Below are 18,149 nucleotides of genomic sequence, written 5' to 3'. Positions count from 1 at the left end.
GAAATCCCTTAGTTCGTGTCTCAATGACTTATGGAGGTTAACAGTTACTTAAGATAAATTATCATTCTTTAGGTAACTAAAATGCAGGTTAGGTCATAGAAGATAGAGAGAAAAAAATGTCCCCTTGCCTCCAAAAACACCCTTCATTTTCTCGACGTTTCGCTTTTCGACTTCTTCAGAAGGTTTATATTATACTAATCACAATAGTATACCCTCAGCTGAAAAGCCACATTTTAACGAAACGTCCAGGAAATACTTTTGCACAGAAACAAAGAAACCATTTTATTCTATATTAAACATGCTATTTCTCTATTGTAAGTAGTAGGCCACGTTCGTTTTTTTTCAGCCCCCAGTGGTTCAGCGGTACGTCTGCCAACTTACAACGCTAAAAAACCGGGTTTCGATACCCGCGGTGGACAGAGCACAGATAGCCCATTGTGTAGCTTTGTGCTTAATTCAAAGACATCAACGTTTTTTTTTGAAATTATGTCAACAGAAAAGAAACATGAGTGACTTATTGCGCATGCGCATCACCAAGATCTTCCTCACGCAGAAATAGCGGTTAATTTTTTGGGGGCTTACAATGCTATAATCTGGGGTTTTATTCCAGTAGATAACCCAATGCTGCTTTGCCCTAAAAACAGACACTTCTCAGAGGGTGGGATTTTAATGCAATACGAAAAGTTACAAATTTATAAAAAGTACAATTTCGAAATATTTTCGTCGTGCAAACCACAATCGAGTATTCAATATAAGATTTAAAACCACTACTATTTACAGTTTTAACTTTGTAAAATGGTTGAAGTTATTGTGCAAGAAATTCTTTTGTGTGTGAGTGAAGAAACAGTGCTTGTTATTTTCAACCTCAAGGGTGACACGGGTCAGAAATCCCAAGGCTCAAACACAGCTGTTCCTAATTTTGGAACGATGATCAAAGAATGGGTAATTAATTATCAGAATACACCGCCTACACGGTTGTTTTCAAACAAATAACAGGATTGAGTGTTACTTTTATAACCCATCCACATTTGTAAATGTAGAGCACATTATTTGACATATTTCAGGGTTAAACTTTGACCTTTTCGATATACACCCTGCTATTCTGACCAGAAATCTATATAGATGTAATAGCACTGTTTGTTCTATGTCCATATAACTACTTTGCAGGGTGAGGATGGATCTTTATCAGATTTAATATAGAGCTTCATTGGGTCCGTGTGGGGACACATAAGAATTTTCAATTTTGCATTTTGCTGTGTTCATGTGTGTTTTTCACCACAACTTTCCTCCCTGTTGATGGATCGTGACCACACTTGACATGAAGGTTTATTGGGTCCATAGAGAGGTACATGCAAGTTCGCAGTTTCACACTTTGTGTTTTGCAGTTTTTATTTGATCGTTTTTAAGAGAATGATCAACCACTACACTAGGATCTATTTCTCTCATGACGCTGCTAAGGTTATTTACACCCATATTATATTCATAATTCAAATTATGAAAACCCACAAGCATTATCTTCATTTATTATAATTCAAACCTATCCACAGTTTATCTTCCCAACTCACTGAATGATGCAAATCCTTTTGTAAATAAACAGCACCCTCTTCACAGTTAGCAACACCCAAATCCTTTTGTAAATAAACAGCACCCTCTTCACAGTTAGCAACACCCAAATCCTTAATACCATCAGCAAATTTAAGTAACTTATTGACAATTTCTTCATTTATGTCACTGATATAAATAAAAAAAGAGCAATGGTCCTAAGACTGGGCCCTGAGGTACCCCGTTTGTAAGATTGATCCAGTTTGATTGAACTCCATTTATAATAAATAACTCCATTTATAATAAATTTCGTGAATCAACCGAATCTTCAATCCATTTAGTTAACTTATCCCCTAAATCTATAGATATAAGTTTCTTTAGAAGCCTTTTATGTAGCACTTTGTCAAACGTCTTCTGAAAATCTAGACACACCAAATATAAGCCTTTACCCTTATCTATATGTGTATTAACACTTTCACAGTACCTCAAAATATTTTTTAAGGCAAGATGGCTTCTTAGCTAAATTCCTTTGCAAAGTATCTTTTTTCAGACTTTCCAGAACTGTTCCCATAATTAATGTAAAACTAATTGGCCTATAATTACTGGAACAACTTCTATTACACCAATTAAATACAAAGAGTGACATAATTTCAGCTCTCTTAGAACTTGTCAACAATTCAATAACTTAAATTCAGGAAAATGGATCACATATCCAATCATCAACTGCTTTTAAACCCTAATGGAAATATTATCTGGCCCAAGATCCTTATCATTCTTTAAACTGCCCAATTGTACTTTAACAACAAGTTTCAGAGTTTATGCAGTTGTCTTGTTCAACTTTGTTTCCATTTATCAACTGTTCAAGACGAGAAATACTGATTAATTAATTAATTAATTAAAACTGACGAAAAAGCACAAATTAATTAATAATAATTAATAATTAGAAGATGAAGGCCTTAGTTTAACATTCTCCAGGGGTTTTGTTTGTTTGTTTTTGAATTTCGCGCAAAGCTATTCGAAGGCTATCTGCACTAGCCGCCCCTAATTTAGCAGTGTGAGACTAGAGGGAAGGTAGCTAGTCATCACCACCCACCGTCAACTCTTGGACTACTCTTTTACCAACGAATAGTGGGATTGATCGTCACATTATAACGCCCCTACAGCTGAAAAGGCGAGCATGTTTTGTAATTAAAAAACAACAACAAAAACGAAACATCATAGCATTTAAATAAAGAACAGGAATTCTGTATTAACAGGACTTAACAGTATCCAGTTGAAACTGGATCTCTTATAAAATCACTCAGTATAATCCTGATAACAAAACGGAATATATTTCGCACTGTATGATTCTTTAGAAAATGATAAATGGTGCGCGAAATTTAAAAACAAACAAACGTAGTAATGATCGTTTAAGGAACGTTTGTAAATGTTTGCAGACTGAAAGAGTGAATGTTTTGAAACATTTAGGCTTAAGAAATTTAAGCTGGAAACAGTTTCTGATGAACTTTCCAAAAACACTAAGATTTCCATTTACTAAAATCTATTATTAAAAAATATTGAGTGTTCAAATCTTGAGATTTTTTTATTTCTTATTGACACACTGGGTGACCCAGTACGAATTTTTTTATGTGGAGGGAAAGTTCTCCAAGAACATTAGCCCGTCTTGTTTCATTACAGGATAGTATTATGAAGATCTAACACTGTAATTTGTTATTTTGAATTTCGCGCAAAGCTACTCGAGGGCTATCTGCGCTAGCCGTCCCTAATTTAGCAGTGTAAGACTAGAGGGAAGGCAGCTAGTCATCACCACCCACCGCCAACTCTTGGGCTACTCTTTTACCAACGAATAGTGGGATTAATCGTAACTTTATAACACCCCCACGGCTGAAAGGGCGAGCATGTTTGGTGCGACAGGGATTCGAACCCGTGACCCTCAGATTACGAGTCGAGTGCCTTAACCACCTGTCCAAGCGGGCACTGTACGACTGTCTAAAATAAGAAATAATGGACATTATTAACCCAAGTCAGATAAACGCCCTCAGGCCAATTAAGAACTGTATTGTATTATTATTATTATCATATTGTATAAATAAAATTATTTATTCATTTAGCATGTTTACGTTTATATTCAGTTCACAATTCCACACCATTTTGCCCTCTTACGCCCTTGCCTGGAAAAAATTCCTGCGAACGCTCATGGGGGATAGGGCGGTACAACCATAACTGAAGTTCATTAGGTCGAAACTCGAGCGAATGCAATCACTTAGCTGGAGTATCGAAGCAGTTTTGAGACCGTTTGAAGCTTTTGTAGTTAGACCTTAACTGTGAAACATTTCGTATAGATTTCACCAGATTTATAGTTCTCAGTGCCTATTTAAATAATGTGTTTTTTAAACAGCTTTCATTCAATTCGAAATATCCTAAATGATGGGGAGCAACTGTCATTAGAGGCAGTATTGCTTGAGAGACGATAATTTATAGGACGCTCATTGTCATTTCAGAGTCAAATGACCAATTTTCGTGACGAACTTGAAGAAATGACGACATTTCGAGACACTCGTGGACTTGATGAAAGCTCGCCCAAGTGCCCAAACCATCTTTCTTCCAATTTACCTTTTCAATTAGTAAACGAGTATATTGGGTTATTTAACTCTAATCTATTTCAACGTACGTACCTCGCAGCTGTGATAAACCTTTATAGTTCGGAACATGTAGAAACAGTCATCGTACAAGCAGCTGATAAAAATACACAGAAACGGAATTTCTTGCTTTTCTGGTGTCGAAATCTGATCTTGAGGGAATTTGAATACCGTTATAAATGTTCGGTACAAGATGGTTTATCTTTTGTAAAGCAATGACGGCAAGAGGTCAAGCAGTTAACGTTTTCGGACTTTTAATATGATGGTTTTTTTTTAATTTCGCGCAAAGCTACACGAGAGCTATCTGTGCTAGCCGTCCCTAATTTAGTAGTATAAGACAAGAGGGAAGGCAGCTAGTCATCACCACCCACCGCCAAATCTTGAGCTGCTCTTGTATCAACGAATAGTGAGATTGACCGTCATATTATAACGTCCCCATGGCTGAAAGAGCGAGCATATTTGATGCGACGGGGATTCGAACCCGCGACCCTCAGATTACGAGTCGAGCGCCTTAACACACCTGGCCACGCCGGGTCTTTAATACCATGATTTATGGTTTGTGACACGTCGCGCTCCAACATTGTGGGGCGTGGTTTTGTTGTATCATCAGTCAATGTCTACTAGATACATAGATTTAAGTGGAACAAAACCCCATGGGAACAATCTTTTAGTGCTCCCTTGTGCAGCTTTGCGCGAAATTCTGAAACAAGAAAAAACTCGTGAAAATTATCTTCATCATGATGAGAAATTTCGTGTACAAGCATTTGATGTTGTCCAGGCACCACCAGGATATCCTCACATTGTAGAAAACACTGTGTGTGTGTGGTGTTCTCAGTTGTCCTTTGCTCTTACCAGGTAATTAGGGCGCTTTACTTGCAAATCGAGGGTCGCAGGTTCGAATCTCGCCACCGGACATGCTCGCCGTTTTAACCACGGGAGTGTTATGATGTGACGATAAATTCCACTATTTGTTGGTAAAAGAGCATCCCAAGAGTTGGCGATGGCTGGCGTTGACTAGCTGTCTTCATTATACTCTGTCACTGTTAAATTCATAACGGCTAGCATAGATAACCGTCATGTAGCTTTGCGAGAATTTCAAATCAAACCAAACAAATATATGCTTTCCACAATGCACCTGTATGTATTTACACTTTCTTCTAACTCTAATGTGGTGTGTTAGAGGAAAATAAAAACTTGACATGCGCAAACATAAATATATATAGCATAGAATTCATTATTACAAGAACTTAGTCTCGTTTATACGTGCTCGGTCATTTCGACCAACCTTGCAATCACGTGAAATTGTATAACTTTTAATGTAGTAACTGTATCTTCACAAAGTTTGAGAAATGTTCAGTAAACATTACCTGCATTTTAAACACAAAACATCGGATATTTTGATTAAGTGTTTTCACTAAAGATTTGTCTTTGAATTTATAAATTGAGAATCTCATTCGGACTCTGACTAGTCTGAGGGCCCAGCACGGCCAGGTGGTTAAGGTAGTCGACTCGTAATTCAAAGACCGCGGGTTCGAATCCCCATCTCACCAAACATGCTTGCCTTCTAAGCCGTGGGAGCGTTATAATATGACGGTCAATCTCACGATTTGTTGGTAAAAGAGTAGCCCAAGAGTTGGCGGTCGGTGGTGATGACAATGCTTTCCCTTTAGTCTTACACTGCTAAATTAGGGACGGCTATCGCAGATAGCCCTGGAGTAGTTTTACGCGAAACTCAAAAGCAAACAAACTCTCTACAGGCGGCTAGCGCAGACAGCCCTCGTGTAGCTTCGCGCGAAATTCAAAACTAAACAAACCAAACTGTCTACACCCCTTATAGATAACCAAAGGATGAAATGTATTCGTAGAAAGCGCCACCTAAGTGGTGTAACAGAAACGATAAAATCTGTGAGAAAAACAAAAGTTTGTTCCACTTAATAAATCTTACAAAATATGTAATTTTGGATATAAAATGTCTAATTTAAACCAGGGAGGATAATTTCACATTCTGCTACAAGTAATAATTTTAATAGGTGATGGATATGTTTTCACCACACGTTCTTGTTGTCATGTTAACACGGTGTATAACCTTCCACATGCTTGGTGAATTAAAATAATTTCTTGGACATTACAGCACTAGTTTCATGCCACAAGTGATTAATGATCCAACTTCCAGCACAGTGATAATTAAATCTATCTGTGTAGTGAAACCACACCCGTGAAGACTTTACAAAGTGAACTGTGTCTAGAGTTTCCACGTGATTAAAGTATGCATTTCAAGTATATGGGCTATAGAAGAAGACATTGTATCACATAGTTCCAATGGTCCATATTTAACAATGTGTTATTATTATTGTTTAACTGATCTGCATTATTAATTTTTATTTAACTAATTGCATTGTACAAACGTTTCAAATTTTATACGTGTGTGTGTGTGTGTGTGTACAACAACAAACATTCATTTTTGAACGTTTCGTAATACATTCCATCTTCAGGGCCCAGCATGGCCAGGTGGGTTATTTGTTTGACAACAACATTAAACTTAATATCTGCCTGATACCACAATTGCCCTATTTGTTTGACAACAACATTAAACTTAATATCTGCCTGATACAATAATTGCCCTATTTGTTTGACAACAACATTAAACTTAACATCTGCCTGATACAATAATTGCCCTATTTGTTTGACAACAACATTAAACTTAATATCTGCCTGATACAATAATTGCCCTATTTGTTTGACAACAACACCACACTTAATATCTGCCTGATACAATAATTGCCCTATTTGTTTGACAACAACATTAAACTTAATATCTGCCTGATACAATAGTTGTCCTATTTGTTTGACAACAACATTAAACTTAATATCTGCCTGATACCACAATTGCCCTATTTGTTTGACAACAACACCACACTTAATATCTGTCTGATACAATAATTGCCCTATTTGTTTGACAACAACATTAAACTTAATATCTGCCTGATACAATAATTGCCCTATTTGTTTGACAACAACATTAAACTTAATATCTGCCTGATACAATAATTGCCCTATTTGTATGCAGACCAGATTAACAAGTTCTGTCAAATTCTTTTCTGCAGGTCAACGTGGACTGGGAGTTAAGCGATACCCTGTGTGACTTTTACATAGCAGTGGACGTCACGTGCAGTACGGCCTCCATCTTTAACTTAGTGGCTATAAGTATAGACAGGTGAGAATTTCCTCAATCAGCTGTTACGTAGCTCAGCACAAGTACGTTAAAACTCTATATAATTACCACGTACTGTCAATTCCTGAAAAATTACAGACGTATTTAGTTGGTATTAGTGAAGTTTTAGGATATTGTTACATCCGCTCAACGTGTTACTTTCCATATCAATATCAGACGAGGAAAACGACCGAAAACTACCGAATCGTTAACGGAACGAGTGACTAACATGACGTCGTTGCTCAAGAATTTCCTGAACCTTATATTATAACATATTCAAATTGACAACTGCTGTTGCGAATTCTGAACAGAAGACAACGTTTTAAAAGTACAAAGGAACTGAAGAAATCCCATTGTTTCACTCGATGGCTTCGTTACTATGGTTACCACATCTCATTGCATGAAACTTGATGGCAAGAGGAAGAGACATTTCAACAGCCTGTGTCTGTATTTTACTGTCACTAGTGAATAAACAACATCTAGAAGCAACTGTTCATGTTGCTGCAAACGGAACAGAATGTTTGATATATATCTTGCGCGTGAGACCGTGACTCCAGGGTTTAAATTCATCCTTTACTCCAGAAGTGGCCCGGCATGGCCAAGCGCGTTAAGGCGTGCGACTCGTAATCTGAGGGTCGCGAGTTCGCATCCGCGTCGCGCCAAACATGCTCGCCCTTCCAGCCGTGGGGGCGTCATAATGTGACGGTCAATCCCACTATTCGTTGGTAAAAAGAGTAGCCCAAGAGTTGGCGGTGGGTGGTGATGACTAGCTACCTTCCCTCTAGTCTTACACTGCTAAATTAGGGACGGCTAGCACAGATAGCCCTCGAGTAGCTTTGTGCGAAATTCAAAAACAAACAAACAAACAATACTCCATAAGCTCGTACAGATACTTTCATTTTGTGATTACAGGTTACGTTTCTGTATGCTGTAAGCGCTACATTACGTCATTTACAATTAATTTATGTCAGTTGCCAAGCGCTTAAAAACACTTTGCGCACACTAGCATGCTCCCACTGCAGGTATAGAACCCCGGATTTGAGCATTATAAACGATTATCACTAACCTACCATCAGCCTTAACACCACGCTATAATAGAACTCTTGGTTATATGATACTGGATAAACGTTTTTATTAGGCGGTGTACAACCTCAAACCCATTAATACTTGTGGATTCATGTGAAGATAAAATGTGTCTGTTAACATTTGCGAGTTCATGTGAGGGTAAAACATGTCTAATAGATGTTTCGTGCTCTTGTTAGGGTTAAAATATGCCCATTAGCAGTTTTATTTTTCTGAGAAAAGCTGTTCTTGTTATTTTCTGCTTTTCTTCCATCAACTCGTGGACACAGATGTAATATGTAATCATGTTAAGTTCACTTCTGATGTGGTCCACAAGTTGAATCATGTTAAATTCACTTCTGATGGGGCCCACATGTTGAATCATGTTAAGTTCATTTCCTATGTGCTCCACATGTTGAATCATGTTAAGTTAACTTTTGATGTAGTCCACATGTTGAATCATGTTAAGTTCACTTCTGATGTGCTCCACAAGTTGAATCATGTTAAATTCACTTCTGATGTGGTCCACAAGTTGAATCATGTTAAATTCACTTCTGATGGGGCCCACATGTTGAATCATGTTAAGTTCATTTCCTATGTGCTCCACATGTTGAATCATGTTGAAAAATTTTAGTACTACCTCTCACAACGCTCAGTGTTTGTTTGTTTATTTCTTCGATTTTGGGCAAATCTGTTCTAGGGCTATTTGCGCAGACCGCCCCTAATTTTAAAGCGGTAAACTTGGGAAAAGGCAACAGCGCGACACCAACCACTGCAAAGTCTTGGACTAGTATTTAACCCACCACTTTACAATGTCCCCAACGTGTGAAATGGTAAAAATATTCGGCGATACGTTTCGATCCCGCGACCTCAAACTTGCATGCCGAGCGTCTTAACTAGTATGTCATGTCAAGCCAGCCACTAAATGAAATGAACTACCAAAACAATGGATAAACTCGCTAATTTTCTGTATAAAACACATAAAGGGACTCCAGTAATAATTAGTGGTGCTAATTACAATATGAAACAGTGGATAAACTCGCTAATTTTCTGTATAAAACACATAAAGGGACTCCAATAATAATTAGTGGTGCTAATTATAATATAAAACAGTGGATAAACTCGCTAATTTTCTGTATAAAACACATAAAGGGACTCCAGTAATAATTAGTGGTGCTAATTACAATATAAAACAGTGGATAAACTCGCTAATTTTCTGTGTAAAACACATAAAGGGACTCCAGTAATAATTAGTGGTGCTAATTACAATATGAAACAGTGGATAAACTCGCTAATTTTCTGTATAAAACACATAAAGGGACTCCAGTAATAATTAGTGGTGCTAATTACAATATGAAACAGTGGATAAACTCGCTAATTTTCTGTATAAAACACATAAAGGGACTCCAGTAATAATTAGTGGTGCTAATTACAATATAAAACAGTGGATAAACTCGCTAATTTTCTGTATAAAACACATAAAGGGACTTCAGTAATAATTAGCACAACTTTTTTCTTTTCTTTAGAATCAAATAAGTTATGGGTCCACAAGTAGTTTTGAGGTAAAATAATTTTAAAAACCGATGTGACCGATAAGAGGCTCCAAGTACCATGTCCAGTTGTTCTACAGATTCTTGTCCATTTACTGTTCTCAATACTACTTGTGGACTTTCTTCGCTACGTGAACTGGATTTGTCTTCTTCTAGTCGTTGCTATCACATCCTCTTTTCGCTATCTTCTCATTCATCTGATGATCATTCTGTGACATCCTCCTCACTTTTCTCAAGAAAGACGTCTCACTTCTTTATAGTTTTCTTTCAAAATTCGGTGAAATTGTTATTTATTTACAGCCATGTGTTAGAAATCGAATATACATAACAATTTGGTACTCTCAGCTCTGGTTGCCTTGACAGTTTCCAAACTTTCGTTTTGCTAATCTTGTGGACATGTATCCATTATCCTTCCAATTCGTTTCTCAATTTTTGCGGCATTGGTAATTCTAAATATAAGTCTGAACTTTAGATCCTTCAATAAAATTCATCCTTTGTGACGACGATAAATCCACTTGAAGTAAAGATGGCTGGTTTCGGTCTTTGAATTTCGCGCAAAGCTACTCGAGGGCTATCTGTGCTAGCCGTCCCTAATTTAGCAGTGTAAGACGAGAAGGAAGGCAGCCAGTCATCATCACCCAACGCCAACTCTTGGGCTACTCTTTTACCAACGAATAGTGGGATTGACCGTCACATTATAACACCCCCACGACTGAAAAGGCGAGCATGTTTGATGCGACCGGGATTCGAACACACTTCCATCAGATTACGAGTCGCACGCCTTAACACACCTGGCCGTGTCGGGCCCTAAGATGGCCGGTATGGATATTAAAATTTTAATTAAAATAAACTACAGAACAACGTTTTGACCTTCTTAGATCATCTTCAGCCGTGTTGAGAATACATAATTCATCCTTTCATTCTGTCCGTCATATTATTTGATGTAAAAAACTGTAATTTAGATTAACAAGAACGACCTGATAATCCAATGTAACATTCACTTGTAGGTGTCGTGCATTACATGCTACGTAATCATGATTTCATTAACATACTCTTATGTTTGTTTGTTTTTCACCTAGGTAAACATTGTATTTACTAGAACGACTGTTCCATACACTTTTGACCTCGTGTCTGTGTTCACTGATTGGACTGTGATAGATCTAGGCCAACGTTGACACAGATACTTTTACAATGTGGTTTTCCTTTCAAGAGAAACTTTCTTGTACGTACGTCACTTTGAACAGAAGGCATTGACGTAGATAACCTAAAGATTACGGAATACTGCACTGGGTTTCATTTTCTGAACTTTAGTTCATGAGAAAAGTTCTGACCTCATGTCAGACAGTCAATATACCGAAAATATACAAAATAAAAGAAAAATTAGATGCGTCGATGTTTGCATTTGGCACAATACAGATAACCTAATTACCATACGATTTACAGTTTTAAGATTTCTGGGGGGGTTCAATAAACCTAATCGCTTCACTTTTAAATCAAAACTTGTTGAATTCGAATAAATTTCGTTCGTTCTTTTGATGTATCATCAAAATGTAAAAGAGAAAAAAAATGTTTTAATTCTTTTATTATTTATTATGTAATTGTTTTTTCTTTCCATAGGTTCATAGCAGTGACTCAGCCAATCAAATACTCGAAACACAAGAACAACAAGAGAGTGGCTCTTACCATAGCTGTTGTTTGGGTAGTGTCGGCTGCTATTGGTTCCCCTATAGTGTTAGGCCTAAACACAACTCCCGAAAGGATTCCACAGCTCTGTATATTTTATAATTCTGATTTTATTATCTATTCTTCGCTCAGCTCATTCTATATTCCCTGTCTTGTCATGATATTTCTCTATTACAAGATATTTAAAGCCATCCACGAGAGAGCCAAGAAAAGTATAGGTAAACAACTTCCCATATCTACCAACACCAAACCAGGCATTGTTATCGAAAATGCCTCACAGGCTCATTGGCAGCAAGAGACTGACCTCATCTGTTCTTCAACCTCAGAAGTCACGTATCAGAACAAACTAAAACTTCTTCAGGTCGTCGAAACAGACAACGTCACCAACACCGGAAGCGGAAGTCAGTACGAAGAGGACTACGACGAAGACACAAAAGGTGACACTGGCGACAACGGCGGTCGTTGTCAGATTTTCGAAAACAAGAAAACAACTGAATTCATTTTGAGTGATGTTTCCAGGACAGTCGAAGAAGAAACGGATAAAAACGGAAACGCAGAATCCCAGGTTAAAGAAACTCAGTTTTGTATTGAAAACTCACTAGCCAGGACTCCGAAGAAGTTCAGCGTGGCAATGTCTCCTGCTTTCCCTCCCAAAAACGGGAGACCAAATAAAATCCTGTCTTTAGCTTCTTGTGGTAACAGCAGTAATCACCAGATGGCCTACATAAACGAGCCAAAGAAAAAATCAAGATTTAATCTTGGAAGAAAACATAAAAGCAGTCGCAGAAAGCGAGAAAAGGCCTACGCAAAGAGGGAGCGAAAAGCCACGAAGACCCTAGCTATAGTACTAGGTAAGTGGTGTTTCCTAAACCTGTTAGATTGTTAGTGGATATAATGTCAAAGAATTCAATGTCAACATCCTTTTTAACACAACTAGATTAAAGTCGGTTTATCTAAACCAGCTACTGAGATTAGTGGGTTAAAGTCGATTTGGCCTGGCATGGCCAAGCGTGTTAAGGCGTTCGACTCGTAATCCGAGGGTCGCGGGTTCGAGTCCCGGTCGCATCTAACATGCTCGCTCTTTCAGCCGTGGGGGCGTTATAATGTGACGGTCAATCCCACTATTCGTTGGTAAAAGAGTAGCCCAAGAGTTGGCGGTGGATGGTGACGACTAGCTGCCTTCCCTCTAGTCTTACACTGCTAAATTAGGGACGGCTCGCGCAGATAGCCCTCGAGTAGCTTTGCGCAAAATTCAAAAGCAAACAAAGAATAAAGTCGATTTCTCCAAGTCAGTAATTGACAGAAATTAAAATACAAGTAACTCACTTCAGTCAAGTTCCACGGTGGGACAGCGGTAAATTTATGGGTTTATAGCTATAAAATCAGGAGGACACAGTCTATTGTGTCTCTGCTCTACCACGAAAGTTTGAACGTCACTATATCTGTATTTGATGCATTCTGTCCATGTACTTTTTCTGATAGAAATTATGGATTGTGACGTCGTGAGTTTCCACTTTGCAAATTTGCTGTGGCGGTAACTTTGCAAATTATAGATACTGTTTGTTTTTTGTTGTTTTTTTTTAATTTCGTGCAAAGCTACGCGAAGGCTATCTGCGCTGACCGTACATAATTTACCAGTGCAAGACTAGAAGGAAGGCAGCCAGTCATCACCACCCATCAATTCTTAGGCTGCTCTTTTACCAACGAATAGAGGGATTGTCGTCACATTATAAGACCCCCACGGCTGAAAGAATGAGTGTGTTTCGCGTGCCTTAACCACCTGGTCACGCAGGGCCTGGATGACATAGGTAGTGAATGAATTCAATCTGTGCGGTATTAATCAAAGGTTCAAAGGTTCATATAAACGTTGATTTATTATGTCACCGCCAGGAGAAGCTGAAAAGATAATTCACAGATATCTGTGAATAACACTTATTCGTTGTAGCTGTACCTGTGACGCAGCATGGCCAGGTGGTTAAGTCGGGTTTGAATCCTTGTCACACCAAACACGCTCACCCTTTCAGCTGTGGGGCATTATTGTGTGCGGTCAATCCCATTATTCGTTGGTAAAAGAGTAGCCCAAGATGACTAGCTGCCTGTGGGTTCGAATCCCCGTCACACCAAACATGCTCGCCCTTTCAGCCGTGGGGGCGTTATAATGTGACACTCAATCCAACTATTCGTTGGTAAAAGAGTAGCCCAAGATTTGGCGGTGGGTGGTGATGACTAGCTGCCTTCTCTCTTGTCTTACACTGCTAAATTACGGACGACTAGAGCAGATAGCCCTCGTGTAGCCTTGCGCGAAATTAAAAAAAAAAAGATATTCTCACGACTGAGAAGGCGAGCATGTTTGGAGGGACTGAGATTCAAACCCTCGACTCTCAGTTATTTGTTTACAAGTAATGTTTTCTGTTACGTTTCTGTAAAATGTTCGGTCAAAATGTATTTTTCGTAGTTGTTTATGGTATTTGTATGTAAAATGTTATTTTCCTCGGAAAATCTCGAATCTTATTTTGAAATAAAAATTAAAATGTTGAATTTGTTACAAATATTTCGTGTCAGAAACAACAGTGAAAATTTTTGTTTATATATTTGGAATTCTTTTTTATTTACTCCTCTGATTACCACCAGGTGTCTTTTTAATCTGCTGGGTGCCATTCTTCACGTGCAATATCATGGATGCTATCTGTATCAAGCTACACAGCGCCGACTGTCGGCCTGGTGTAACAGTTTTCCTTCTAACCACCTGGTTGGGCTATATCAACAGTTGTGTTAACCCAGTTATTTACACCATATACAACACCGAGTTCCGGAAATCCTTCAAGAAGATTTTGATAGAACCATGTAAATAAGGTTAACTCGACAACTGGTGACATCATAATGAGTTACAGAAACTCACTTACGATTACTTCTGTCAAGTGTCTGGTTTAATGTTTATAATATTATTATTAATAACAATTGAACTTGTTGGTACAATACTTGAACTGTTATTACATTCTCTTTGGTAATTTTTTGTAGGGTTTTTGGCGCCATACAATCACGTGTTTAAAACATTGAGTTTCGGTGTTGCTTTGTAGTTTCACGCCTTTGAAACTGTACAGCTGGATTTAAGTCCAAGACCTGTGTTGTCCTACCTACTTTAAAATGACTCTTCGATAGACCGTATTGTTACAAAACCAGGTAACATGCGTTGAGAGACAAGTTACACTCGTGTTGCCCGGATGAAATTAAACATCGAGTTAGAAATAAGTCTCTAACGGTGTTAGGTGTCTACTGTAGGCAGGGGTAACTTCGTGAGAAACGACTCATTGTTAAGTAGTTAACGTGTTGGGACTGGTCACACATGTAACTGAGAAGCTAGGGTACATCAGATACAGCGATAAGTCCACGGATTTACAACGCTAAAATCAGGGGTTCGATTCCTCTCGGTGGGCTCAGCAGATAGCCCGCTGTGGCTTTGCTCTAAGAAAAACAAACAAACAAACTTACACCTTGATCTTTAGTCGGCGAACACTGGTTTATTGGAATGTGGTAAAGACGCTATCCACATAAGAGGTCCGTTTAGTTGTACATAATTTTCAATATCAGACCAAAAGTCCAGATCAGTGTTGAACCCACGACCATTAGATTATGAGTCGAGCGTCGTAACCACCTGGCCATTCCAAGCCCGTCTTTCAGACTTATCCATATTAAGATGTACAAAGACATATCATTTGTATAGATTGATAAATTATATATGGAAAGTAATGCTCGACAACTGATAAAAAAATATCCGATAATCTAATTTGTTTGCTCGTTTCTAGAGCCAAACTACATTGGCCTGTCTGCTTCGTCCACTGCGGGTAGTCGAACCACGGATTTTAGCGTCGTAAGTTTATACATAAACTACATATAGCCGTCTCACCGAGGGTGAGGGGGTGGGTGGCAAATACTTTCCGAAAGCGTTCGGGTTTTTTTATTCGGTGATTTTCTTTTTATCCATCATCAGTACCGAATAATAATATGATGAAAAGCAGTGCTCACGAGAGTACAGTGAACGTTTTATACAAGTCCTTTGTAAAATGGAAGAGAATGGTTCCTCGTGTTGATGTGGTTGATGAATGTGACGTCACATTTACTGTTCTTCATGTCGCATACAGATATAGAGAGAAGTTACATTTACTGTATATCAAACTTTTAACGGAAACTAAGTGTGAAACATATTATGGAAACCTTTGAGTTCTCTCAGATCACAACTCCAAAATCTGGAAGTTTTCCCATACCTTTCTCCAAAATCCGAAGGAGATTTTTGCGCCATCTTGTGGTACGTTAATGACTACTTCATGTTAAGGATATTTACCGACGTATAAAGAAGATAACCTCCAAGTAATGAATCAAATATATAACTTTGCTATATATATGTGTATGTATACCAAACTTCAGCCTGTTATCAGAGGATCATCATAATTCTGATGAGATGAATCACAAGGAGAGGTGAGATAAAAGTGTTACTGTACTGCACGTGAGTGACTTGTGTGTCGCGACTGTAAGTTTTATGGCAAATCCGAATTTTCTGGGTCAAGCATCTTTTGTTTTTGTTTTGTTTTATAACACGGTCATAAAAATTTCTAACCTAAGTTCCTACCCATGAAAATACATTCTTTGACAGACCATAATCGGCCCTAATATTGTGAAATGCTTAAAAAAACATAAACACATAGGCTTCACCCAAACTTTTTTTTGTAGAATTGTAAAACGTTTCGTTCATTGAATATGTTTATGGTTTGTTGGAAACTGTTGTTCATAATATATACAAGTTATAAAGTCAAAATGTCAATGTTTTTTTTTCGTAACTATACCTCATTCGTCGTTACGACAGACTAATGTGTGAACTCCAAAACAGAACGTCATAAAAAGTTCATGTTTTTCATCGAATTTTAGGTTCGTTTTTGTCACCCCTCCAAGACTTAGTTGAAATGACACCAATTTAGAACATTAGACCATAACGACTTAGAAAGATCAAAACGTGAAATCAAAGTTGGTCACCTTACAACAAGCATGTATGTAAGTAAACCCGCCTGTTAGGGTTAATATTCATTACACTTGTTCCACACGTATGTAGTGACTGTCAAATTATGTGCCTGTTTCTCTGCATAATTTGAGATCTCTATCAAAGGAAATTTAAAATTTCTTAAAAGTGTTCGTTTTCTTTCAGAATCTTTTTAAAAATTGAGTGACGTCATTCTTCAGACATACGTTAAAAATATTTATGACTTCAATTTTGTGTAGAGAGTTTGAGTGTGTTACTACCAAAATGTGCAAAACAAAACATTTGGTGAAAGTTTTCAACATTGAATTTAAAAACATCTATGAGGTTTGTCTAAATAGTATTAAGAATATCATTGTGAAAACGCATTGGCTGCGAGTTTAGCAATCTCTTTGTTCATTGGATGAGATGGAAAAGTGGGCGTTTCTATTATTTTGAAAAGTAATTATCGTACGATGTTATTCGTAGCAATCAACAGAAAAAGATGCGACTCCGAGCACGTGAATGATCGCACGAGATCTGAACTCTGTTCAGTAATTTCTATTTAAATTTACAAAGGAGACAATTTGTGTATGTCTTTCAGATATAACGTGTTGATTTCTCTGCTCTGATTTTATCTCTGGTTAACTTAGTACATGCTATAACTAACCATTGTAGTCTAACCAATGTAACTACGTGCTATAACTAACTACTGTCGTCTAACCAATGTAACTACATGCTATAACTAACTACTGTCGTCTAACCAATATAACTACATTCTATAACTAACCACTGTTGTCTAACCAATGTAACTACGTGCTATAACTAACTACTGTCGTCTAACCAATGTAACTATACGCTATAACTAACTACTGTCGTCTAACCAATGTAACTACATGCTATAACTAACTACTCGTCGTCTAACCAATGTAACTACATGCTATAACTAACTACTGTCGTCTAACCAATGTAACTACATGCTATAACTAACTACTGTCGTCTAACCAATGTAACTACATGCTATAACTAACTACTGTCGTCTAACCAATGTAACTACATGCTATAACTAACTACTGTCGTCTAACCAATGTAACTACATGCTATAACTAACTACTGTCGTCTAACCAATGTAACTACATGCTATAACTAACTACTGTCGTCTAACCAATGTAACTACGTGCTATAACTAACTACTGTCGTCTAACCAATGTAACTACATGCTATAACTAACTACTGTCGTCTAACCAATGTAACTACATGCTATAACTAACTACTGTCGTCTAACCAATGTAACTACATGCTATAACTAACTACTGTCGTCTAACCAATGTAACTACATGCTATAACTAACTACTGTCGTCTAACCAATGTAACTACATGCTATAACTAACTACTGTCGTCTAACCAATGTAACTACATGCTATAACTAACTACTGTCGTCTCAACCAATGTAACTA

General features: G+C 37.7%; 1 protein-coding gene across 2 annotated transcripts in view; it reads left to right on the top strand.

Annotated features, from left to right (window-relative positions):
* LOC143247001 (dopamine D2-like receptor) overlaps positions 1-17,340 on the top strand; it is a 123,163-nt gene extending 105,823 nt beyond the window's left edge. For both annotated transcript variants that reach the window (XM_076494299.1, XM_076494298.1), the window contains 3 exons: positions 7,286-7,395; positions 11,622-12,538; positions 14,319-17,340. In XM_076494299.1, coding sequence (XP_076350414.1) covers positions 7,286-7,395; positions 11,622-12,538; positions 14,319-14,539 — 1,248 coding nt within the window. In that variant the 3' untranslated portion in view covers positions 14,540-17,340. The remainder of the gene's footprint in view (positions 1-7,285; positions 7,396-11,621; positions 12,539-14,318) is intronic.
* The last annotated feature ends 809 nt before the right edge of the window (positions 17,341-18,149 follow it).

The sequence above is a fragment of the Tachypleus tridentatus genome, chromosome 3 (assembly GCF_004210375.1).
Source record: "Tachypleus tridentatus isolate NWPU-2018 chromosome 3, ASM421037v1, whole genome shotgun sequence".
NCBI classification, from domain to species: Eukaryota; Metazoa; Arthropoda; class Merostomata; order Xiphosura; family Limulidae; genus Tachypleus; species Tachypleus tridentatus.
This window is presented reverse-complemented; position numbering and strand designations above follow the sequence as displayed.